The sequence below is a fragment of the Lytechinus variegatus genome, chromosome 4 (assembly GCF_018143015.1).
Source record: "Lytechinus variegatus isolate NC3 chromosome 4, Lvar_3.0, whole genome shotgun sequence".
Lineage (NCBI taxonomy): Eukaryota > Metazoa > Echinodermata > Echinoidea > Temnopleuroida > Toxopneustidae > Lytechinus > Lytechinus variegatus.
The window spans coordinates 24,140,528-24,167,516 of record NC_054743.1 but is presented as its reverse complement, the minus strand read 5'-3'; the positions used below and the strand labels follow the sequence as shown (position 1 = coordinate 24,167,516).

The 26,989-nt window shown below is 36.3% G+C and overlaps 1 protein-coding gene across 1 annotated transcript; it reads left to right on the top strand.

Moving 5' to 3' along the window:
* Positions 1-7,176: 7,176 nt before the first annotated feature.
* On the top strand, positions 7,177-20,080 carry LOC121412612 (ketosamine-3-kinase-like). Its single transcript, XM_041605390.1, has 7 exons — positions 7,177-7,280; positions 7,948-8,132; positions 8,788-8,975; positions 9,651-9,864; positions 10,324-10,522; positions 10,952-11,126; positions 19,082-20,080. Exons 2-7 carry the CDS (start codon positions 7,992-7,994, stop codon positions 19,143-19,145), a joined length of 981 nt encoding a protein of 326 aa, XP_041461324.1. The 5' UTR covers positions 7,177-7,280; positions 7,948-7,991; the 3' UTR covers positions 19,146-20,080.
* Positions 20,081-26,989: the final 6,909 nt, after the last annotated feature.

The window sequence follows — 26,989 nt, the reverse complement described above, 5'->3', positions numbered from 1 at the left end:
GGAAGTGCTACTTTTATCATTGGACATGCATTTCCGGCAGAAGTTTTATTGATCAGTTTCCTTTAATATGAAAAATATTAATTTCATCGTTTTTGTTCTTATCGATGGTTACTTTGTATGATGGATTTATTGTATAATTTATAATCATGTTTCAAATAATTTGTACAACTTGTTCATGGAAAGTGAATGTGTATTTTGATTTGAGAGAATGCAATAAAAACATCCTTTAAAAAATGATGGCAACGCTCCTGTCGCATATGAGCGCGTATCAGTTAAAGAGGTTAACCAAAATCAGTGCACGAAGCTAACCGACAGGGTTGCTCGCATGTGAAGTAACTTGTATGGAGAATAAGGAGTGGGGGTACACGAGTAGTGTGGGTGTACTGATAAATGAGATTTCCATCGATGTAAGTACAAAAACAAGTAAAAACATCTATAGGCAAAATATTTCAGACTTCATGCAATTAACCGAGAAGGCAGTCTTTGACTTTATGTCATAATCAAATACAAATATACATTGCAGGCAGTTATAGGGCAGTACGGGGAAAGGTAGAAGTGTTGAGCGTTCTGTACATATACAAAATGAATGTCAAAACAAACTGATGATTTCTCGAAGATTTAAACGTGGCAAAACTGTCGGACTCATTAACCCTTAACCAGGTCGGGCCTTTTGGGATGTTATATGACCGGGGAGGGGGGAGGGGTTGAATCAACCTCCCTTAAGATCTCGGCCGCCGATCTCGCGAACGTCGTGAAAGTTGGCATAATATTACTGTTGGATGTGATCTACAAGACCGCATGGTTATTTTTTCCGAAATAATAAGATTTGTTAAAGTAATTATGCTGATTTGTACGTAAATCATACTTTTTGACCTAATTCACAAAAGCCACAAGAATGATATTTTTGGTAATGATATTCTTTACACCATCGCTAATAACAAACAGAATAAAATTGCTTTGTTTGAAAATGGATTTCTCATGTATTTTTATTGTTTTAGGTATTTCTTTTTTTCAAACTTTTTTTCTTAGTTTTTTTGACAAAATTAGAGCAGAACCCTTTGAAGCATAATTATGCTAAATCAATTATTTTCAGCTGATGAAAGTAAAATAATCATATCTTTGACTTTACTAATGAGGTGAGAAAAATCAATTAACATTGACTTTGTACACAAAATTTTGATTTCTGATTAGAAGTATAGTTGCATTAGCTTTGTCATTTTCCCCTGCCACATTTTTTTCTTCTTTCTTTTCTTTTAATCCCAGTATAAACCATAAACAGAACACAGTGTGCTTAGAAACACCAGTAGTAAGCGCCTTGTAAATGTAATATTAGTAATATTACGTTTTGGAGCAATTTGGGTCTGACCATGGTCTGACATGCAATTACGTATAAATGTTGCGTAATATACTATTTTCAGAATACTATGTAAACATCTATCCAAAAATAAAATTGTATTAAGAAAGTTCTCTCTCCCTTCGGTCGCTCGCATCTTTTCAGAAAATTTGCTCCAACATGTCCAACCGCCATATCTGACCCCCTCAAAATTCCTTAACGCTAATGGCAGACGCACACACACACGCACGCATGCACGGCGCACCCGCGAATTTACACGAAAATACTATATCGCGTGCTTAAAGGGATGGTCTGGGTTAGAAATATTTATATCTAAATAAATAGAGTAAAATTCATAGAGCAAATGCTGAAAATTTTTCAAAATCGGATAACAAATACCAAAGTTATATTGAATTATAAATTTTATTAATATTTTGAGTAAACAGCACATCGTCATGAATATTCATTAGGTGGGCTGATGATGTCATATCCCCACTTTCCTTTTTCTTATGTTATAACATGAAATCATAATTGTTTGAAATTTTGTATGTGTAAATGATGTGTCTCCATTATGATGAAATAAGTTGTGGCAATAAATAACTCATGGTCTTAATCAGTTGTCAATCCTATTGTTTTAATTCTTGGTAGAAATTTTTTGAATGAATATAATTTCATATAATAAAATACAAAAGAACAAGTGGGGATATGACATCATCAGCCCACCTAAAGAATATTCACGAAGACATTAGTACCGTTTCACCGGAATAATGCAAATTTTTAAAATTCAATAACTTCGTGATTTGTTATCCAATATTGATCAGATTTTCAGCATTTTGCTCCGAGAATTTTGCTCTATTTATTGACATATTGATATCTCCAGCCTGGACCATCCCTTTAAACACACATCTACAACCTTCATCAGTATTGTACTTTATTCATGAAAAAAATAAATGTGAATTAAATTAGATTGATACATAGGTCTCCATTAGGCCTGTAACATGAAGTTGATTAAGTTGGTTGAAAATGTTGGTTAACAAAGCTACAGAGTTAAAGGGGAATCCAACCGAAATAAAAACTTGCTTTTAGAGGGAAAAGGAAAATCAGACAAGTTGATAGGTGTTAGTTTGAACATTATTGGACAAACAATACGAAGTTTATGAATTTTTAAAAGCTGTGAATATTGGTAATCATTATACATATGGAGATTTCAAATTGGCAACAAATGTGATGTCAAAGTGATGTAAGGCAAGGGCTACTCTTCCATGTACTCCAATACATAAAATGACTAAAATTACATTTTTTTCAAAAGTTTTACTTCAAATTAAATTTTTCTTTCATGAGGACATAAAACAAAAACAATATACTACCTAGGCTATATTTAGATTACAGCCCCAGGGGAATGGGTACTTGGGAGAAAACCACAAAACACTGATGATAAATTACATGGCCTCTAGGAAAGTTGTCCTTGCCTGTTGTCATAATTTACTTACCCAGTTGCCAATCTACATATACCCTTTTTACACACGCTAAAATTTCCTTAACCCCGTACTATACCAGTATAGTACGGGGTTAAGTTTAGCCCACTTTCTTTTTACACAGCATTTTTGCAAAGTGGGCTAACCCCACCTTTAGTACGGGATTATTTGGCCCTGCAAAAAAGCAGGGTTATCCCAGCAATTGCGGTGATAAAGGCAGGCGCGCCGGAACACTTTCAGTTTTGGGGGGGCAAAATCCCGAAGGGGGCACAATATATTTGACAGCGTGCGATACCGAAGCGATCGAGCGGAAGAGGGGGTTGGACCCCCCCCCCCCCCCCGTAATGATTTTGTGTAAAAATGGAGTATAAAAGTTGCATTTCTAATAGAATTCAAAAATAAATTTCATGAGATTTAAACATAGAATTCACTACGAAAGACTATACTCAGAGTTTATGAGAACCTATGAAATCTACGCGCAAAATGTGTTTTTGTGTCTGATCAATTAAATTACGTAATATACGCTTATATCGATTCAAAATACCAGAAATTACATTTTTCATGCAATATCCTATCAGAAATATTTATTTATGTACATTTACATACACGGACGAAGCGAGAGAGCACAATTATCATAACTCTCAAGGAGTGTATTAAGCAGAAGAAGCGTAACAACAGAAACAAAATACATTCTGATTAATGTATTTTCAAATTCTAAATGTCATACTGTTCTGACGTGGCAGACGTCGATAAGCAATTAAATCCCCATTTTATGCAAATCATTTCTGACCTCAGCATTGGAGTCCCTGATTATCCATGCATAGGCAAAACGTTTCATATTTTGTAACTGGAGGACAAAGAAATATGACCTGCTTAATTATTGTCTAACAATTTTAAACTTTTCTGAAAATTTAAACCATTACTCGATTTATGTGTTTCCTTTGGCATGTTTTTGTATGGATGGGAAGCACTTTTGGATGACCCCTTCAAAATCTTGTTTTTTCTTTACATACTTTCTGGGGAAAATGTGACCATAACTAGGAAATGATGAATATCAAATTCCAGAAAATATTCATTTGTAAATAATCATGAATTAACAAACTACGGCAGTTCATAATGTACATTATGTAACATTATTTAGAAGAAAACAATTACATTCCAATAGCGGATGTGGTTGACGGTACTCCATGAGGAGTTTTCGAAAAAGTGGATAGAGGAAGAAGTAAAATTGATAGGAGGAAGTGGACAGTTGATAGTCGAGTAATTTTTTGTTCAAATGAGCGTAGTCCTGATAAAGACAGTAAACCAGAAAAGGTTGAAGACTTGAAGAGGCTTGATTAGTTGATAGATGAGTACTCCTGCTCTGCACTCCATTCGCCGACTCAAGCTAGCATCTTTTCATTTATCCAATAAGCAACTACTCAAGCCTCTGTAACTCTTTAAACTTTTCGGTTTTACAGCTACTTTCAGATTCCATATGTTGCTCGAGTAACTAGCGTTCACGCGCGTTGGTGATATCGGGCCCGGGGAGCGTTTCATGAAAGGACTTTTCGGACGTTTTATCCGACAAGTCCTGTTTTACCCGACAGTTACTATGGTAACAATGCTTCTCAACCAATCAGAATAATAATAATAATGGTGGCTACTTATATAGCGCACAGGTCCACCTTTCGGTGCTCATGGCGCTTCAAGGAAAATACAGGAAAGTTGACAGATCTGACAACTTGTCGGACGAAAATATTGATGAAACACCACCCCGGTCTGAGCGTTTCTGGGCGACCGCGCGTTTGTTAGCCGACAAAGCATTGGTGAACCACTTTTAATTTGCCATTCGGTTTTAGTCTGAAATGTATTCATTGAAAGGTTAAACGTTATCACACTGTAATAAGATGGAAAATGGGCTTATATGTTTCACAGAGGGACATGTTCGTCAAAAGACGCAAGGCTTACTATAATGTGTAATTACCCCGAATTGCCCCGTCAGGGGCGAAATTTTTTCATTTTTACAATAGAAATGACAATTCTTAGGCAGAAAAGTGCCTTCATCGTTTACTTTTGTCTTTAAATAATATCATTTTTCTACTTTTATGGGGGGCACATTGGGGGGGCAAAATCTCGTTTTGCCCCCCCGAAATTTTCTTTGGGGGGGCAAGTGCCCCCCCTGCCCCCCCGCTTCCGGCGCCCTTGGCTAAGAGCGATAGTACGGGGTTAAGATCGAGTTAGCGAGTTTCGTGTGTGAAAAGCAAGCATTCCTTATCCGGGGTTAGCAATAACAATTTGGCATGTGTGAAAAGGGGGAAAAATAGTACAGGGTTAAGGATAGTACGGGGTTAGCGATAGTCCGGGGCTAAGAAAATCCTGTGTAAAAAGGGTGAAAGTCTTAAAGATCTCAATTTTAAAAGAGCCATAACTTTCTTATTGCTTGTCCGATTTCTTGCAAACTTTCACCATTCTATTTTGATTATTTTTCTCCTTTCAAATACAACATATTATGACCAAGGCTGGATTCCCCTTTAAATCAAACACCGCTGCCCATATTATGTATGAGGCTTACCACGGTTTGGAGAATATCGGCGTATAATTTAAACCTTGAATATCAAAACTTATTTGACATCCATTTTTTTCATAACAAAAGTTTTGTTTGATTCATACTGGTACTGATATGAACAAAACAAAATATTTCTTGTCTTATACAAAGCTATTTTTAAATCCTAAAGTCTCAAACAATAGCAGATCATAATTGTACAAAATACATGGTGCGTGGAAATTATCTCCCTTTTTACTTCATTCCGCCAATCTATCTTCACCGCTCCCCCCCCCCCTCTCTCTCTCTCTCTCCCTCTCTCTTTCGTTCACTTTCTGACAGTGCTGTTTGTGTCTCTCTCTTTTTCTCTCTCTGTTTAGCTCTCGTCTCTATCATCTTCCGCGGTGGGGGGGGGGGGCTCAGAATTGGAAAGGGTAGGTGTGCGGCCCCAAATATGAAACCAGTACCCTTAGGAAATGAATTAGTTGCAATAAAATGAGGGGCTCAAAAAGTAGATGGTCCTTTGCAAATGGAGGTGCTTGGGAACTTGAATTTTACATGAATTAAATGGGGGTTTTCGCCGACGCCTGAAATGAGGGACTTAATAACGGGGGATGGTTATTGAAAAAAAATGCTAGAGAAATGCTGGCAAGGCATGAAGGTGGGAGATCTTGAGGGCCACTCATACCCATACTGCCATTATGAAATTACTGCCCTGCAGAAAAAAAGGAGAGCGGGACATCCCCTCCCCCGGGCCCTCCCCCTTTTTATATACCCCCTCCCCCCTCCCTCCCCGGGCCTCCCCCTCTCTCTCTCTATCTTTCTCTCCGTCCTCTACCTTTCCCTTATTGACCATTTCAATGAAAATATTGGTATTTGCCGAAGCATTGCGTTTACCATGCATGGGGTCAATCATGCGTTTACTATGGATTGATGAGGAGTCGTTGCTTTTGTTCGAGATTGATGAAATCCCAAGTCAATCATTTTACGGTAGAATGAAGAAAATACTATTAATAAAAACACACCGCATGGAGACTATATGCACCCAGTTGACTTTTTTTCTTCTTTTTTTCCTTGTATTTTCAAAATATAATATGCATTCAAGCCTACGTACAAGCTTGCGTGCAGTTGTGTTGTTTCCGTGATTTTATGCGCCTTTTCGGGAAGAGAAATTTTCATTTCTGCCTTCCTTTTCTCTAATTTCATTTATTTCTATTTCTTACCAACTATGTCAATGCAACCTATTGTATATGTGTGAATATTATATCGGCCAATGAAATGAAAACTGATATTCTTATTTCATTTTTTTTAAAAGATGCTATATAATATATAGAACCCTTAAATGAGAAAGAAGCTATTCATAACCCTTTTCAAGAGTTAAAAAAAAGAAAATATACCCAAAAGCTCCGAAGAGCAGTGGCAAAATAGTAATTTCTTGACTGGTTGCCAACCAACCCAAGCTAGAAGAAGAAGAGTGCAGATTTGTGTATTTTATTGTAAGACATGGTTTACAGTTTGGCACGTTTAATGAAAAGATAAATAGAAGCCCGGTCGAAAGGTTACAGGTATATCAAGTACAACACACGTCACAGCGCTCCATTATTACGAAATATTCACCAACACACCCACTTCTATTGCGAAAAAGAGTGGGCTTTCCACAACAACAATAATACCCAGTTGAAATTATTTCGCTTTATTTACCAACCTAATTTCGGTGTATTCCAAATAATATTCGCAGACGCGACCACTTTGCTCATACTGAATAGTTAATTGACAGGTTTTTATCGTCTGCAAACTTCGATCGAAGGATATACTATGAAGCTGTAGTCATTGGCGTCATTCGAAATATAGATGAAACTGATCTTTATAATTGACGTTTTCGTTCTTATATCAATGGTTCTTTATAGTTTGAATGTGCAGAAGTAGCCTATTCGACTTGGCGAGAAAGGTAAATATCCATTATTCGTTATTATGATGTCTATTAGTATTACTATAGTGGTGGGAGGCATATATATAACCCTAACATTGTTGCGTTTGTTTGGGATGAAGCCTGTTATGTTCCCTTTACAGATCGTAAATCCATTTCAGTCATAATTATTCATGGCCGTCACCGGGTGGGGAGGGGGTGCGGTGCAGAGGACCAACTTGGTTTTTTTTTGCTCGTGAAATTTCGGCTCGTGACCAAGATGACCTTCGTTTTGGTAGTGAAACCATTCCTTTTTTTTTCTTTTTTTCTTGCTTGTCAAATATTCTAAACCAGCACACCCTGTTAAAAAACATCGTTCCTAGGGCCACCAGCAGCATTGCCTGAAGTCGGAATTGGTAATCCCCCAACCCCCCCCCCCTTGAAAAAAATCTGGTGACGGCCATGTTTTTTAAATCTATGTTATTTATGTTACATTAGGGAGACCCCTATCTTATGGGAGCGTAATTCGTGTAATAATATAGGCCTAAAGATTTTTCAGTGATTTTTAGCAGCTAGTTGCTCTCATCAGCCAATCAAATAGGCCTATAGAATTTTGTGGTAGCTTGTATAATAGTGAAATTCCCATTATGTTTCATGACGTAACCCTGTGAAGTTAAGGCTATTTGAACCCTTTTTGTTCAATCCTCAGATTTCAAACGGGATATAAAATAATAACAAATCTGGGTTCTAAAAATGGAGAAGACACTTTCCGATCGGATGGGATTAAAGATTTTTAAAGAATTACCAATCCTTGACAGAGGGGTCATGAATGAATGTAGGGGTTTTCAGACTGACAGAGGAAAATACTTTGTCAAGATGAACACAAAGAGTCAGGTATGTTTATTCGTTTGTTTGCTTTATATAACCATGTAGAAACTTGGCTTTGGCGATCGTGCTGTTCCATATGCAATTTTCGACGCAAACCTGACGAAGACGTTAGGTTTGCGTAGACAATTTTGAGAATACTTGAAAATAAACTTATATATAATATATTTGAAATAAAGTATGTACGTGATATCATTGTGAGCACACCCCTTAATAGCATTGATGGACATGTCCAAAAAATATTGCCAAACGTTGAAAGATGATAAAACGAATAATACCAGTCCGAATGCTGAGCCTTGCGGAGTCCCTGAGAAATAGCGGTGAAGATGTTCTGTCATTGACGGATTCCTGTCATTTAAAGTTTTGCTTCAATATGGAAAATGCTCTGAGCGTATGGATGTGTCATTCATTCATTCAAATCCCAAATATTTGAAATAAAAATTACTTAGTTGATCACTGGTACAAAAAAAAAGATCGAAAAAGGAGACTAGCTTTCGTTGAGAACCCTAATCCAGTAATTGTCCAGATAAATTCTTGACACCGTATTTCTGAAGAAAAAAATAGTCCCATTGATATAGTATGTCACATACTCACATTCATGATAGAAAACAAAGATTAAAAGAAAAGATAGAGAAGAATTGCAATTCTCTTGATTTACACGCAGACGATGACGATGTTTGAAGGCGAAAAGGCTGGCCTAGAGTCCCTGCTAGGCACTGGAACGGTCCAATGTCCTAGACCTATTCAGATCTATGACATTGACGATGGCCCAGGATCTATCTTTATCATGGAACATCTTGAATTGACAGAACTTGATCAGCACGCTGCTGCGTTGGGTGAAGCTGTCGCAAGGTAATTTCAACCAAAGCCTATTTTGGCTATGTAAGCCTGTACAGGGTGAATTATGTTGCAAAAATTTAGAATTCAGAGGTATTATTAATAATGTGGAGTATATAACTTTTGAAATAAGCATTTAAAAAAAATCATAAGATCAGGGGAGCTCTTCATCAACATTTTCAGCTGACAAATTATTAGTTGTCAGATCGGACAACTTTTCCTGATTTTGATTGGCTGAGATCCACTGTTACTATGGTAACTGTCAGATAAAACGGGACTTGTCAGATAAAACCTCTGGCAAGTCCTTTCATGAAACGCTCACAGGGCCTTTGAATTCAATGGTGCAGTTAAAGTCATGATGATAATGAAGTGATGGCCTTTGAGGGGAGCCATTCATAACGCGTCTTATTATTAATATTCAGACGTGGAACCAGGAGGTACATGTCCCCGTTTGTACCTCTTGATGTCCACTGTCCCCCCCCCCCCATCCCCGAAAGTGAGGATTAAAGATCCCTTTTTTAAAAAGCCCATTTTAACATTCTTGTTTTTACTCGTCAAAATAATGCTACATTGTGCCCCCCCCCCCTTCCCCTGAATTCCTGCAACCCTGATGAATTCTCTCATCCGGCCGGGATATCACAAGCTCATGACAGCCTTTAAAAAAAATCACGGAATATTTCCATGAATCAGGTTACATCTCCACAACAGTCGTCTAAAGATGAAAGAGGAAAAGCACGAAGGCAGGATCGGTGGGGTCCCAGTTTCGCGTCCTACATACATGCAGGATTTAAATGGGGAAGATGTTGAGGAGGAAACCCAACGATCTGTCTCTCAGTTTGGATTCCACACCACCACCTGCGTGGGATACCTACCTCAAGATAACACATGGTCGGATGACTGGATGGTAAGATACTTGCATTTGCTGTCTATTCCTCTTTTGGCTTGTTCATACCAGTGGCAGCAACGGGGGGGCATGGGTCATGGGGGCAGCCCCCCCCCCTCCCCGGACGTTCGCTTGCACGTTTAGAACTTATGAAGAGTCAAATCTCTATGAAAAAGCAGATATACCTCTGAATTGTAATGATGTTGACACAAGGGTGACCACAGGGTATTTCGATAGGATCGAGTGGGGGCAAGAAAGGTGACATTATTTTTCATTATTTTAGTAATTGGTGTATTGTGTAGGAAAATAACCCCTAACTCAATTTTCAGTTTGTTTATTTTTTCTTTCTTCCCCTTCCTTTTTTTTCAATGGTGCAAATATTCCCAATGCAATACCACGTCATTCGATAATTGATGTTCAACCGGATAAGGATTAAATTTGTCAATTCAATCACAGTATTCACCAATCTTACTTCCTCAGACTTTTTTTGTCCGCCAAAGATTGAAACCTCGGATGGATTACATTGAGAGGGAATTTGGAGACCGCACATTGATCGAGATGTGGCCGCATCTTGTAAGGCACATACCGCGGTTATTCCGCGGTACCGACCGCGTTATTCCAGCGTTACTGCATGGTGACCTACACGGGGGAAATGTTGGCGAAACAACGACGGGTCCAGGTTAGTTTTAGTGCCTTTCACCTGCAATACAGGTGGAGGCGGGGGGAGGGCGTAGAAACTTTGTCCTCCCCCCCCCAAAAAAAAAAGGGGGAGAGAGAGAGAGAAATAGTTCCACGACTAATAAAATGGTAGATAATCATAAGGAGAAAAGGAATAGGGTGAGATATCATTGTTCGGAATGTTTAATCAAAATCGAAAAAGGGTCGAAATTTATTGTTGGCATGACGCCCCTAACTATGCATATGTTTTGTTACAGGAGGACCTACACTTTACAAACATATTCCATTTATGAAAAATTATTGTGATTAAGATGATAAAACAATAATTCTCCGAATCGCTTCTTTTTCTGGGACACATACTGAATGTCTCATCGTCAAATTTTGGACGATATGCAATTATTGAAACAGGCCTAAATCCATCAATTTCCAGTGATATTCGATCCTGCTTGTATCTATGGACATCACGAGTTTGAACTAGCAGCGACCCGAGAATTTGTCGACTTCAAACAAGATTTCTACCCAGCCTATCACCGACTGATTCCAAAGGCAGAGGGTTTCGACGAGAGGGAAAAACTATACATCATCAGTTTCTTTCTCAATTATTGGTAAGGCCTGTTAGATTCAATGTTTTAATAACAGGTACAAAAGCGATGACGACGCTTACATCTGTTATTGATTTATGCATTTTTTTTCATTATCTATTCATTCATCTTTATTTATTTATTTATTCATTCATTCATTTATTCATTCACTGTTATTTATTTATTTATCTGTTATTTTATGGGGGCATTTCAGCAATTATAGGGCCTACCTATAGCGGTAGATAATGATGAAAAACATCAAAATCCAAAAATGGAGGAGGATCGGTTTCATGCCCACCCCCACACCCCCCCCCCCGCCGACAAATAGCCATATGTATACTTCCTTATAGCTGATGTCATTGTGGTTCCAAACGAATCATGAACCGGGTAAATTTTTAATAATTTTTAAAGTGCTGATTAGTAACTTATCAGACCATGAATCGGTTCAATATCGAATTAAGTTTTGGATGTATTTTGTGTGCTTCCAAAATCATAAAGACTCACAATTTTGATGACTGTCATCTGTGGTAAATAGTAAGTAAATATTAATTTTGATCGGCTGTTGAGCCGCAGTTGCCATATTATATTAGTTACCATAATGACAAACAGTTCCGAGTCTTTTATGAAACGGGCCAATGATCATAAAAACGATGAATGCAAACTAACATGACGTCACACCATTATACTCTACGACGCCCTTCATTTGTTTTTCGTGATTTCATAAAAAAAAAGCTCCAATGTTTCAATGCCTGAAAAATCCTCTGTAGATTATTATTTTTTTATTGCTTTTACATGGCTAGATTCCACTACAAGGTAATTCATTGACTTTGAAAATAAATGTAGTCGGCCTAGGCCTACGTACCAGTGGCGTATATACGTACAGATGGGGGAGAAAAGGGATCAGAGAGATATCTGATCCCCTCTAAACTCTATCTTTGGCACATTACGCCACTGCTATACCAGTGGCGTAGCTACGGAGGGAGGGGGCTAGGGGCACGTCCCCCCCGACATTTGATGTGCCCCCCCCCCCCAGGTGCCCCCCTGAAAAACAAAATTGGCCGAGCAAAAAAAAAAAGAAAAAGAAGGGGAAAGACAGAAGGAAAAAAGAGGAGGAAGACGAGTGAATAAAATATTGTTAGGGGAAGACTTGCAAAAAAAAATAATTTCATGTTACTAAATAAAATTTTCGTTTGCGCTTCGCGCTCGAATTATAGGCTAATATGGAGCTTAAAATATCAAGTTTTGAAGTCAATGTACATAACATATTTCAGCTCGGACATCGAGCTTTCATTATTTTTTTCCATTTACAATCGTAATGCACTCTGTAAAATGTCTGTTAATATGGTCTACAAATCAACATTTTAAGCTCACGCTGCGTGGTCGCATTATTTCATTTGCCAAGCTCTGTTTGTCTTCGCGTAATCCATAAAGTTCTCAAAATATCCATTTTCAGAGGTGACTGTCGAAACGTAGGCCTATAAGTTAGCGCTGCGCGCTCGCATTTTGATTGGTGAGTACTCTATATCAATTCTATATAAGCAAACAAAAAATCCAGTCCCTTTTAAACATTTTATTTAAAAAAATCAGCTCGCGATTCGTGCTCGCATTAATTGTTAAAAATGTATTAACCACTGTAATGCGTATTCATATGGTTACAAATGCGCAACATTTTTCATTTTCAAGCCTTAAAAAAACAACTTCCACACTGTCATTACACAAATTAGATTAACGATTAAGAAAATAACATTTCATGAATTCCTAATAACTAAATTGGGTCTTTTTAGAATGGATTATCGACAAGTTTAGGAATAATAGGAAGATAGTCATCATTTTCATATGATGACAAAATGTCCTTAGAACGTCCCAGTCCTTTGTTAAACTCGCGCTTCGCGCTCGCATCATTCATTAACTGTGATCCACATCAACTTCACAATTTTCCTACACAGTATTTGAATTAGTATTTAAATGGACCTTTTTAGATCGTAATATCAAATGTTTTCAGCTCGCGCTTGCATTATTGATCTTCATTATTAAAAGAATGTATTCAGAATACCCAGATTCTAGGTCTAAATCTAAAACATGTGCACGCATGTTTATTAAGATAGCCTGAATGTTCTTTATTTAAAATATGCCTAAATTATCCAGTTCCAGATCAGAATAGAATTGTCTGCTTGCGCTTCGCGCTCGCACTTTTACATGGAGCTATTATAGCTCCATGAAAGATAAAAAATAAATAAAAATTGGCTCGCGCTTCGCGCTCGCACTTTTTTTATATAGGGCTTATGAGATTATTTCATATTTATGTTGTCTTATAAGAATGAAGCTGACTGATCGTAAATATAGGTGAAAATGATTTCGGGCCCCACCCCCTATTGGCGAAAGTCGGATCCTCGTGACACATACACACACACACACAGAAAAATAATGTTGCCCCCCCCCCTGAAAAAGTAAGGACCCCCAGTGCCCTCCACCTCCCCGAAAAAATCCTAGCTACGCCACTGTGCTATATGAACCATAATTTCAACTGAAATTATTCCAATGGTTATCATTTCGGGTAAATTTCATTCCCTCGATCGTTCAAATAATGATTAGGCTTTTTTCACTTAAAAAACTAACAACCTTAACGGTCGGAATGTTATCGGGGAATTCCACCTACGAGGAATTCAACATGCGGGGAATCTCCTCCTGACGACGACGACATTGCCCATTTTTGCCCTAGAATAGAATCAATTAACTCTTCAGTCATAGTGTGTTACGCATGTGTTGTAGAATTTTGAATCGAGAGAATGTTTCCGACTCATATTTCTATAGGTTAATTCGTCATTGGTGTAAGTCCTAGCAAACATTGTTAGGTGGGTCAAATGTTTTCTGACAAGCAACAGCAAAAATAAAAGGATCCTCAAAATTTATGTGGCACTCGACCCTGCTCCCCCACCCGGTACGCTCGTGGAAGGAGACCTTACATTGCCCAGATTATGTGTTTTCTATTTAAAGCACAGGTTAAATTTATACTCACTAGCGGATCCAGGGGGCAAAGCCGGCCCGTGCCCCCCCCCCCCCTTGAGAGGCACATTTAAAATTTTCAATATAAAAATGCCGTTAAAACAGAAGTGTGCCCCCCTTACAACTCTACAACCCCAGTGGCGTAGCTACGGGGGGCACGCCCCCCCCCCTGAGATTTGGTGTGCCCTCAGGTGCTCCCCCCCCCCCCGAAATAATTGGCCGAGCAAAAAAAAAAGGGAGAAAGAGAAAAAGGAAAAGAAGTAGAAAGACAGAAGAAAAAATAAGAGGAAAATAAGTGGAGGAAGACGAGTGAATGAAATAGTGTGAGGGGAAGAATTGCAAAAAAAAAATCTTTCATGTTACTATATAAAATTTTTGCATGCGCTTCGCGCCAAAATTGCCTGTTCGATAAGATTCATATCTTGCTCAATAGGCTGATATAGAACAAGGTTTGAAGTCAATATACAAAACATATTTTAGCTCAGACATCGAGCTTTCATTATTATCATTTACAAATTTAAGTGCTCTGTAAAATGTCCGTTTTATGGTCTTCAAATCAGCATTTTAAGCTCACGCTGCGTGGTCACATTGTTTGATTAGCCAAGGTACTATTGTCTACGTGTATTAAACAAATGTATTCAGAATGCCCAGATTCTAGGTCTAAATCTAAAACATGCGCGATAGCCTGCATGTACTTTATTGAAAATGTACTTAAATTATCCAGTTTCACATCAGAATATCAATATTGTCTGCTCACGCTTCACGATCGCATTTTTAATGATACTCAATTAACTATATCTTATTTATGATTAACAAAATATGAATAGAGTGTCCCGCTTTTAGGTCTAAAATCTCAATTTTCTTCACCTCGTGCTTCGCGCTCGCATCAATTGTTTAGGGTGCAGGGGCGGATCCAGCTTTCGCCAATAGGGGGGGCCGAAAAATATTTTGACCAACATTTTTCTCGATTAGCCGCTACAATCTGGCTTTTTTTTGTTTTTTCAAGGGGTAATCCTAACTAAAGACTTAAGTTTTAAGTATATGTTAGTTTTTATTGCTATAAACAATATTAGGTATCTCATGTGGTCTTAATATATAATGCGAGCGCGAAGCGCGAACTAAAAATCTTTGATATTTTATGTCCTTAGAACCAGGGTTGGCGGATTTAAATCACGTTGATTTAAATCGTGATTTAAATCGCGATTTAAATCACCATGATTTTTTAAAAAAAAATCATTGATTTAAATCACTTCCATTGAAACATGTACAAATCATGGACAAAGTATTTGTTCAATGCAGTTTTAATTCTTCAAGTCAACTGAAAAACTTTGAATTAACTTTATATCAATAAAAGATCAACAAAGTCTTCATATCTACTTAAAACAAATTAAAATCAAATTAATAAAATCAGGTAATTCCTTAAAAACTACAGATGTATGTTGTCAATACGTACTCATTTTTTGTAAATTATGTCGAGTTTTTCTTCTGAAATTTTACATTCTTTGTCAGTTATTATTAGTCAATTTCTTTCTTAACATAAAGTTTTCACATAATCCAACTTTTCAGAGAGCAGTTTGTAAAAAAAAATATATAATATATAAAAGTCAATGAGAAAAGGTTTGTTGGCAGTTTTCCAGTTTTGATCCTTCGCCTACACATAACTACTTCTGTCATGTAAAATAAAAAAAATGATACCTGAATGTAATCAACATATTTAACATGCCTCTTATTTCGTATTGTTACATTTATCATACATTTGATGTTTTAAATAACATAATTATAAAAATCACATTAACATAATGTAGTACAGTCATAAGCTTTCTCTTATAAACCTTTTAAGTCACTGCAGCCCATTTTATGTTCAGTGCTACAAATAATGGAAGTTTTGTATCTGCATGTAATAATGGAAAGAGCTCTATAACAACAATTTGCAAAACTCAGAATAAACATTTAACACTGCATTTTAATGTTAAGATGCAGGTACTTCAGTTACAATCATTGGCAGTTGTAAGCTGTGTCTCATTTAAAATAAAATATTTCTTTTTGTAATACATATGTTGTAATTTAAGCAGTTTTGCAGTTTTTATCCTTTAAGTTAAAAGTAAGTAGATTCTTTTTCATACTTCATGGATCAAACAGATTTTTTTTTGTAGAGAATATGGGAATGAAAATTGTAGATTAATGTAAAAAAAATCACAGTAACAAAATGTAGTATAGTCACCCTTTGACTAAGCTATCTCCTATATTGTTCTCCAAAACTGAGAGTTTTGCAAGATATCTGTAGCAAGAGAAGAGCTTTTTATCAAAAAGATCCTAAACATATACAGTTGTAGTCTCTCTTTGACTATTGTAAAGCTGTGACTAATTGAAAAAAATAATTGATTTGAATTATTTCTCTTACAATATACATGAATACTAGTAATTGGCAAAGGGTTTGTTGGCAGTTTTGATAAGGGATTTTTTTCTCTTGGATTTTTTAAATATTTGAATAAAAATCCCAGAGGGGAATTTTCTCTACTCACTGGGAATTCCCTATGGAATATTCCTTCATAGGCCTATGTATGATAGAATTAAGTTCAGATACATGATTCCTCAAATTTATTTTTAATTGTCCATTTTTACTGGATTTTAATTACAAAATATGTGGTTAAGAACAATATTAGGGGTGAAATGTATAACATCAATATTGATGTCATTCTAAGAGTAAGGGGGGGGGATAATTACCCTTTTTTTCGAAGGAACTTTTTAAAAAATCAAAAAAATAAAAAAAATCTGATTTAAATAAAAAAAATCTGATTTAAATCAAATAAATCCGATTTTTTTTATTTTTTTTTAAAAAATCAAAAAAATCGCCAACCCTGCTTAGAACTGAAGATTCAGAGCAGTCTTTATAATCATGAACAAAGATAAGTATCCAACTAAACAATGCGAGCGCGAGCCGAAATTTTATCATATAGTAACGTGAAAAGTGACTCAATTAGGACTGTTTTTAGTGATTATTGAAGAGGATACAAGTATCACCAAATAAATAATGAGAGTGCGAAGCGCGAGCTCAAAATTTCTGATATTCCGACCTGAAAAAAATGAACAGTCTAAGCGCGTTTTTATTTAAATAAACAAGCTGTGCGTCTCAAACAATTAAATGCGAGCGCGAAGCATAAGCTTAATTTTTTGATATACTGACATGATAAAGGAGCATTTTGACAAATTTTGGTAAGAATTTCCAAAGAGCATAGGTATCTCACAAATTAAACAATGCGAGCGCGCAGCGCGAGCCGAACATTAACACATTAAACAATTTGTGTAAATCAAACAAAATAATAAATGCTTGATGTGCTAGAGAATTGTGTGCAAATTGATATCAGAACTGGATATATTGTATATATACTGGTAATATATTAGTGTCATTTAACCCTCTTGAATGGGATTCATTACACAGGCAATGCGAGCGCGAAGCGCGAGCGAAAATTTTTATATAAAGTCTATTTTCCAATTCTTCCCCTCACCTTTTTTTTTGTTTCCTTTCGGGGTCGGGCCGGTCGTTACGAGGCTGTAAATTACACATCATGGGTAAAATACCTCTTTCTTACTTTTCTTTCTGTTTTTCGTAGTTTCTATCAAGGTAAAGAGTAAACTTTTTTCTGCAGGTTGTAAAAAAATAGGGGGGCCGGGGCCGGCTCGGCCCCTCCTGGATCCGCGCCTGGGGTGTGTTTATGCTTCCATTGCGAGGACAGAATCAGCGATTTCAAACGTTGATTCAAAACGCCGATCGTAAACGTAGTTCTGGGAGTGCTGTTTATGCTTCACTTTTCAGAGCAAATCATGATCTCCAGCTGGCTTCGCATCGTAAAGCGAGGTCAAATTGGGCGCGCCTTTTTTCGAAAGTTTTTTTTCCGATTGTTGTTATTACGTAAAGATAACATGGAGCAATACGACTGTATTTGCCCGCGGATTTTCATCTCACCGGAAGCATGTACCAAATGACGTCATTTAAACACGTTTACGATCGTGGTTCTGTTTATGCTTCCCCAGAAAGCCTGATTCTGGTCAAACGACGTTTACAAACGCATTTTTTTGTGAGTTTTCGATCGGCGTTTTGAAACAGCGTTTAAATGAAAGTAAGCATGGACGCAACCGTGTTTTCGACTAACCACGTTTGGAAACGCTGATTCTGGCCTGAAAAGTGGAAGCATAAACACAGCCTTAGTTACATACCTTTCCCATTTATTAATACAAAAAGTATTTAGAATGACCATTTTTTTTTGGTCGGAATGTCAAAAAAATTTGCTCGCGCTTCGCGCTCGCATTATTGAAATACATACCGTCTTCGTGGGTAACAGTCGTTACCAGGTCCCTTTTCGATAATGCTAGAACTGTTAATAAAAATTTCTACTCGCGCTTGGCGTTCGTAGTAACCATCTAGTTACATAGATCTTGTTCAGGATAACACATAACATTGCCCAGAATATTAAATTTCCAGGACAAAAATGCACGAAAGTAAAAAAAAAAGACGCTCGCGCTTCGCGCTCGCACTTTTTATAAGGCTCATGAGATTATTTTATATTTATGTTGTTTTATAGGAATAAAGACTGATCAGGGATAATTTTGGGCCCCGTCCCCTATTGGCGAAAGTCGGATCCGCCCTTGTGACACCTACATACACACCGGACAAATGGTGCCCCCCCCCTGAAAAGGAAGGACCCCCAGGAAAAAAATCCTAGCTACGCCACTGTACAACCCGTCGCTTTTAGAGAATCATATATGTAATATTTCCTATAATATTTCGATATCACACAAAAACAAGATGACCATAATTAATCGTAATGTATTCAATGTTGTTTATAAAAGAACATATAGCATTTTTTAGTTTTGATTTTAGAGTGGAGTCCCTGTGTAGATATTGCAGATTATGTTTATCTACATAACACAATTATCATGTCTATTCACCATTCTCACTTTTGATATCTTTACTGCAGGTGTCATTTTGGACCCAGATATAAGGATAATGTACAGGAGCTATTCACCCAACTAACAAAATAGTCACTATCGTTATCGTGAATTTATTCTCCGAAACCCAAAATTTGAAGTACCATTTCGAACGGTCCGAGGCACTCTAACGCAAGTCAGTGAGAAAAATTTGAGCCGGTAATTATGCAACATGATAGTTAAAAACCCGTAAAACGAGTAAAATGAACCAACACAAAAGTTTATTTCTATGTAATAAATTTTGCATATATCAAGTATTCATAGTGATATCTTATTAATAGAAATTAGATGAATTATATCTATATATAATATACATTTTGTGTGAAAATAACTATTAGAAAGCCACACTGCCTTATAAAATAAACATCATGTAAAATAAAGGTTTCCAGGGTAGACCGCATTTCAAAATGTAATATTAATGTCAGCATTTCTGTACTGATATATCTCATGTAATTAGTGAACAATCATTTTTTTATGATCACTCCTCGGCCCTATTATATATTCGTGGCAATTTGATGTTTTAGAGCGTAAAAATATAGGCCAGTAATTTTTCTAACGTAGGGCTAACTAAAACCTCTTTTAAAGATTTCTTTTATTGATGTTGAATGTCCGGATGACTCCCAATTCATTGCTTACCGAGGTGTCAGTTCTTGTTCTTGTTCTAACCCAAACACAATATTCTTGTGTATAAAATATAGGCCTACGAGCGGCATTATCTCAGCACCATGTGAAGTTAATCTTAGCACCAGCTATAAAGTAATGTTCATGTGACTGGTGTTATATTTACGGTATAGTTTTATTCCAACACCTCACTGTAAGAACTGGGGTGTTAAAAGTGACAGCAGTTGGTGTCTCGAGAGGATTAAAATTACACCTTATAGAGTGAATACAACACCAAATAGTGTGAAAGTGAAAACCAAAGGTGCTGTAATAATACCAAAGGTTTTTTTTTAACTAACACTGTATTTAACACCCGGGGGCACTTCCATTCACGAGTGGATACTATGCGCGACCATGGGGTCTCGAAAAGCACCCTAAACACGTTCCATAATGCACCCCTTAACAAGTACTGGCGTGTGAAACCCTACCCTTAACAAGTATTGGAAACAAAACGATACTCTTGGCAAATATTACCTGATCGAAATGAACCCCTAAACAAGTACAGGAATGTTTTATTGTTACTGGTCCTTCGGTCGTCGGCTTTACCTTATTTGGTTTAGTACGACCCCACGTCCTTCTACACCTCGCGCAAATCGGACTCTAAACACGAAGTGTTGGGGCAAAAAGGACATCCTTTATAAAACATTTTAATTTTGTTTTATCATCCCCGCAAATTCGACCCTAAACACGTAATCTTCCTAGCGAAATGGATACCCTTTTTTCATTATTTTTGTGTTTTTGACACCCTTATCACGTTACGTACGTAACGTGCCCTATCGTGAAAAAGATGTGTTTTTACGTGTTTTTTTTTTGGTCGCGCATGGTATCCACTCGTCAATGTAAGTGCCCCCCCCCCCCGGGATTTAACAACGGAAGTAAACTGACTGGTGAGGTCCTCTATGTACACCGGTTTACACCAAGGTTTATGTTGTGTAACACAAGCTTTGAACACTGAAGTTCAAATCATTATTGTTCATTTCGTTACCTGATTACCAGTATATTGAAAATTCATGTTCTGAAAGAATTTTTTCAAAGAAATTTAAATGCAATGAGCAGATTTTGATATTAAATTAGCCATACTGTATACATATTCATAGAATATCTTAATAAGATTATCATGATTATAGGCTGAAAGATTATTGTAATTTAACGTGTTATAATTCTAAATTGCATGTACAATGTTCATTTATGACTGCGTGTTACTTACTTCTTTAAATATCAATATTGAATATTTTGACAGCCATACTTGAATATGTTTCCTTTCCAACCACACAGATTATTAGCACAAATATTATTTAGTAGGGATGTGCAATAATATTTATCATATGAAAGTTAGATATTTATTATGAGCCTTCTTTTATCATATCATTTGGAAGAAGTGAAAGTGGAAGTGGAAGGTGTAAAATCACTTAACCCCCCCCTGCCGCCCCTTCATCGCTCTTTTACTTTTATCATAACCCTTATAATGTGGAATCGGGGGGGGGGGGTATGTACAAACACATACGTTTTCCAGTAATGTGTATAAAAACTTGGAATTGACTATTAAATTGGCGATGTAATGGATGCCCCCCCCCCGTCCAACTTTAAAAATCGTTCCGCGACCCCTGCTACATAATGCCAACGCATTTGCCACTTTTCCGTCGAAATCCTTGTAGGCCTAGTTATATATACAACCACACAAAAATAAGTTATTTACTCCATTCACAGCATCTAAGATGGCGGGGGAGGGGCAACACATTTTGCAAAGTTTCTAATGTGTTTTATAAGCATTTTTTTCATGGGCGCCCCCTCTCCATGGATCGGCCACTGCCTATCCGTGCCGCGGCCGAGTGCAGGTCTAGTGGTCTAAGGCGCCAGGCTATACATAGAAAGTCCGGGTTCGATCCCCGGCCGCGGCATCTATGCCCGTGAGCAAAGCATTTAATGTACAATGCTCTTTTATCCTGCTTTCAAATACTAGTAGTAAATGGAAATGCTATATGCATTATTGGTAACTTGGTGTGCACTTGTTTGAAATAAATCAATAGCAAGTTATTTTGAAATACGATCCGATGTACAGGATTGATAAACGAAAAAAATAAGCCTAAGATTGATTTGAGATTGAATTTCTCTTTGCCTCTTCCTTGAGGATTTTTCATTTCAAAATATTTAATATTTACGTAGGAATACTTTTTTTCAAGAGTCAAATGGTATTAGATTAAAGATTAGCTTTCATGATGAATTATATTATTCTTCAAGATGTAGTCCAGGCCGAGAGTAATTTCATTTTTACAGAGTCAAATCAGACAAAACACTGAAATATCATCGAAATTTAACAAGAAAGATGTGACACGTTTTAATTCTTTTGTATATAGTATTCTATATGTATGATAGTAACGATGTGTTCTCGGAAAGACCCATTATCATAATTAACGAATTCATATGAATGTTAAGTAAATCATTTATTACAATTGTTTTATTGTATTTTCACTATACATACAAGCAATGTTCACCAGCTTTCTCTTATTTTATTGTTATTGTATTTCGCTTTGTCTTGAAATCGTTTTATTATGAAATAAAATAAATATATAAAGAGCAATCAATAAACAGATTAAAGAAAAACTAAATAGGATGACAAATCATTTGAAATGCTGGTCAGAATTTTTAAGATAAAATTTGTCATGTCTTGGTCCGCAGTGTGTATAATTATGGAAGTTTTTGTTTCAATTGCTATGTATATTCCTTTGAAGAATGACATCGTTAAAGGCTGTATCATCCCCCCCCCCCCCCCCCATCAAACCATCAAAGCTCCATCCCTGTTTAAGCGGGCAAATAATCAAATATTTCGTAGGCAAAGGAAATCAATAATTTCCATCACTAAATTTCTATTGATCTGAATAAAAGAATAAAAGCAATTAAGGCACATGCAGGCACATGCAGGCACATGCAGGGACGGCGCTACAATGGTACAATGTGTCGAAATCTAGAGAGCAAGTGCCCCTATGATTTTCGAAGTGTAGTGTTATGACGTATAAGGAGATAAAAGGAAGAAAACGACAAGATGACTAGATTTTGATTCTCAGTGAGTACATATTTATGTGGTCTGTCATCTCAGTTTTCAATATTGAGCAACGTCATATGAAATGAATTATTTGCAAATGTAGCCGGGCTTGACTCCTTGATGATCTATGAGAATAAATTTTGACCATATGATATAAAAGTGGTGATGATATTTAAGGATAGTTTTTCAAATAATGATAATGACTACGATGGTGATAATAAAGGTGGTGATGATGATGGTGGTGGTGGTGGCTATTGATGCATGGTGATCGATGATAATGATGATGAAGATAATGATGAAAATTATAATAACATAAGCGGACCGAGCCCCCCCCCCCCCACTGGCGAGCAGTGAAAAGGAAAAAAGGGGGGTAAAGAAAAAAGGAGGGAAAAGAGAGAAGAAAAAAGAAGAGGAGGAAGACGAGTGGTTAAAATAAGATGAGGTGAAGACTTGGAAATTAAACAAAAAATATTTCATGTCACTATGTCATTTTCGCTCGTGCTTCGCGCTCTCATTGCCTGTAGGTGATTTACATATCTTACTCAATATGGAGCTTAATATATCAATTTAAAGTAAATATACAAAACATATTTCACCTCGGAAATCAAACTTTCATTGTTTTGATTTACAAATTGATTTTTAAAGAGCTCTGTAAAGATGTCAGTTATATTGTCTGAATATACATTTTCTGCTTGCGCTGCTCGCTCACAAAATTTGATAAATCAAGTATTCCATTAACTTCTCAAAATATCCATATTCAGGTCTGATTGTTAAAACGAATCAGCGACCGCTGCACGATCGCATTTGACTTATATATATCTCAATATTACTTAAAATCCCCATTTCATGCCAGTTTATCGAAAATTTCGATTTCGGCTAGCGATTTTTTTTATTAGAAGAAAAACGAGCTCGAAATGTGAAAGAGAGTTGTGCAAGCTAGAAGAGGGACGTTTCCTTTCCCATGCTCGCGAAGCGCAGAAACCTCTGTGATTTATTTTGGAATTAAGAAAACATTGTGTAATATCGCTCATATTAATAGCGCTTCCTTTTGTAAATCAATGGCGCAAATAAGACAGGAGATGGGAGATAGAATCTTACATACTATTGCACATAGTACGGGCCCCACCCTTGAGCAGATGCTTTGCCAAATATTACTTGCTGAAAAGCGGAAGAAAAAAGAGCATTTTGGGATTCTTGAAGTGATGGTAATAATGTTTACCCGCTCCGAACAGAAGAGCCAAAATTTTGTGTTAATGCAATGTGCAAATAAAATACTTTTCTTACTCTCCTAATTGTCTCTTTTCCTTTACTTTTTAGGGGGACCGCCCCCCCCCCCCCTGGCTACGCACTTGATATGCCCCTTTTCATGTTGTGATTTATTCTCTACTCTAGATATGTAAGATAAGTTGATCCCTAGTTTGGAAAATAAAAAGTCCGATTAATAAGTGATGAGTAGCGCAACGGTTAACGCTGAAGAATGTATTTTGCTGAGGTAAACGTATAGTAGACTGGTTAACTGCAAAAAAGGGGTGAACGCTGCATTTTTGAGTACAAATGTCCCACTTGGCACAAATGTTCCTTGAGTCAAAAGAAAAGGATTCATCCAAAGAGACACGCTGTATCTTTTCAAATAAGCAAGTAATTTGCATAAATTTGCGTATTAGGTCGATATAGTAAAAAACAAGTATTTAAGAATATATATTAACCAGAACTGCCCTAAAATTGGAAATAAAGACTTAGGGTAAAAAAGGGAAGAAAATTGACATAAAATGATTGAGATATCCTTGTTTATTATTACCTAATTTACATAAATTATGCAAATTATAATTTAAAACAGAGTATTTTTTCATGAATCCTTAACTGTTTTATAAATAACAGCAATTAATACACAATGTCAACATTCTACATGAAAGAGAATATATTAGCGAAAACATCGGATATGCTTCATGACAGTATTAGTGTCTTAATTTGCTTATAGAAAGAGGGCAAATATGTCAAAATGTATGACGTGATATTGCGCTAAAACGAGACCAAAACAACCTCTATGTCACAGTCACACTCACGAATCGGACAATAAAGTGATAAAACACAATCTCAACACAATAGCTTCCATCAGCTTCTCGTATCGCTTTTGTTGGTGTATGTGGGATATACGGGCAAAATGTATTTCGGTATCGGTAAAACACTATTAATTTTGTTTTATTTGTTTCTAATTTGTTTCTCTTGGAAAATTTACAGGAGACATTGCTTTGCAGATTACTGCTTTAATGAAGCTCTGGCACATGAATCACGACGAATGTACCCCACCTCAATCCATATTTTAACTTTGTTAAAATATATATCTTTTGGAGACCCCGAAGTGGCAAAACTGCATTCCCGCTACTTTACAAAACCTGTTTGACTTGTATTATCGACTTGGAAAAGAGAGATGTATGAGACATCAGTTAACATGTTTCCTGAAGATAGTTTTTTTTTTATTATTTAAGCCTACGTCCACGGGATCCCTCCTAATTTACCCCGTCCCCTCTCTGTATTTCGACACTAAAAATATCGTGTTTTAAAGCCACCGGCAAGGCAAATTGCATTTTTGGTATAATAAAGCAACTGTTATATCTATATTTCATATTTATCTATATTAATATTATTATTATCATTATTATTATTGTTGTTGTTATTATTATTATCATTATTATTTTTCTGCAGTTTGTAATAATGCTCTAGCACAGTGAAGGCTATAACCCAACAGGAGCATGCCTAGGATACCCTTTCCCCTTTTGGTTTAATGTATTCAAAAATAGTTTGTATTTAGAACTCTTAAAAGATTACTTTTGTTTGTATTGATATCTTGGAATAGATTGAGGAGAAAATACTCTACAATTGACATGTAGAAGAGCTGTGGTATATTGAAGAAAAACCACACGTAAGCTCTAAAATACTCAAACCCCTTTATTGATTCAACTCTATGTTAAATCTAAATATTTTTAGAGCCCATTCGGAAGAAAGATACATTTCTACTACACACAGTAAAGCCTCTTTACTTTCTCCCTTGAAAAAAAAACATAGAAGGCATTGTTTTATATCGCATAAAATAAGTTCGTGTACATGACGGAGGCCTGTCGAAATTGCCCAACCCTTTATATATAATGTACATGCTGCCTTTAAATAAGTGCCCTTTTCCAGATGAGGGCTTCATTTAGACGATATTCTAAATATATATTGTCAAAACAAAATAAACGGTAGGGCAACTTCGACAGACCACCGTCACGTACACGAACTTATTTTATGAGATATATAACCATCTTCTATATGTTCTTTTTTTCTAGAGGAGAACGCAAATAGGCTTTACTGTGTGTAGTAGAAATGCATCTTTCTTCCGATTGGGCTCTAAAAATATTTGAATTCAACATAGTGGAATGTACTACAGCTCTTCTACATGTCAATTGTAGAGTATTTTCTCCTCAATCTATTCCAAGATATCAATACAAGCAAAAGTAATCTTTTAAGAGTTCTAAAGACAATAAACTATTTTTTAATACATGAAACCAAAAAGGGAAAGGGTATCCTAGACATTCTCCTGTTGGGTTATAGCCTTTACTGTGCTAGAGCATTATTACAAACGGCAGAACAATAATAATAATATTAATAATAATTATAATAATATCAATAATGATGAATGTAAATATAAAAATATAGATATAAAAGTTGCTTTATACCAAATAACGCAATTTACCTTGTCGATGGTTTTAAAACACGATATTTTTTTTATTCAAAGTCGAAATACGGGGAGGGGATAAAATAAATTCGGAGGGCTCCCGTGGGCGTAGGCTTATATAAACAAAAAAAAAACTTTCTTCAGGAAACATGTTGACTGATGTCTCATACATCTGTCTTTTCCAAAATTAAGACACTAAAACTGTCATGAAGCATATCGATGTTTTCGCTAATATCAAGTTCTCTTTCATGTAGAATGTTGACATTGTGTATTAGTTGCTGATGTTTTTAAAACAGTTCAGGATTCATGAAAAAATACGCTGTTTTAAATTATAATTTGCATAACTTATGTAAATTAGGTAATAACAAACAAGGATATCCCAATTATTTCATGACAAATTTCTTCCCTGTCTTACCCTCAGTCTTTATTTCCAATTTTAAGGCAGTTCTGGTTAAATATATATTCTGAAATACTTGTTTTTACTAT

Coding starts and splice junctions, on each gene's coding strand:
- LOC121412612 (XM_041605390.1), top strand. CDS start 7,992: ATGGAGAAGACACTTTCCGATCGGATGGGATTAAAGATTTTTAAAGAA. Junction 8,133..8,787: donor AGATGAACACAAAGAGTCAG/GTATGTTTATTC, acceptor ATTTACACGCAG/ACGATGACGATGTTTGAAGG. Junction 11,127..19,081: donor AGTTTCTTTCTCAATTATTG/GTAAGGCCTGTT, acceptor TCTTTACTGCAG/GTGTCATTTTGGACCCAGAT.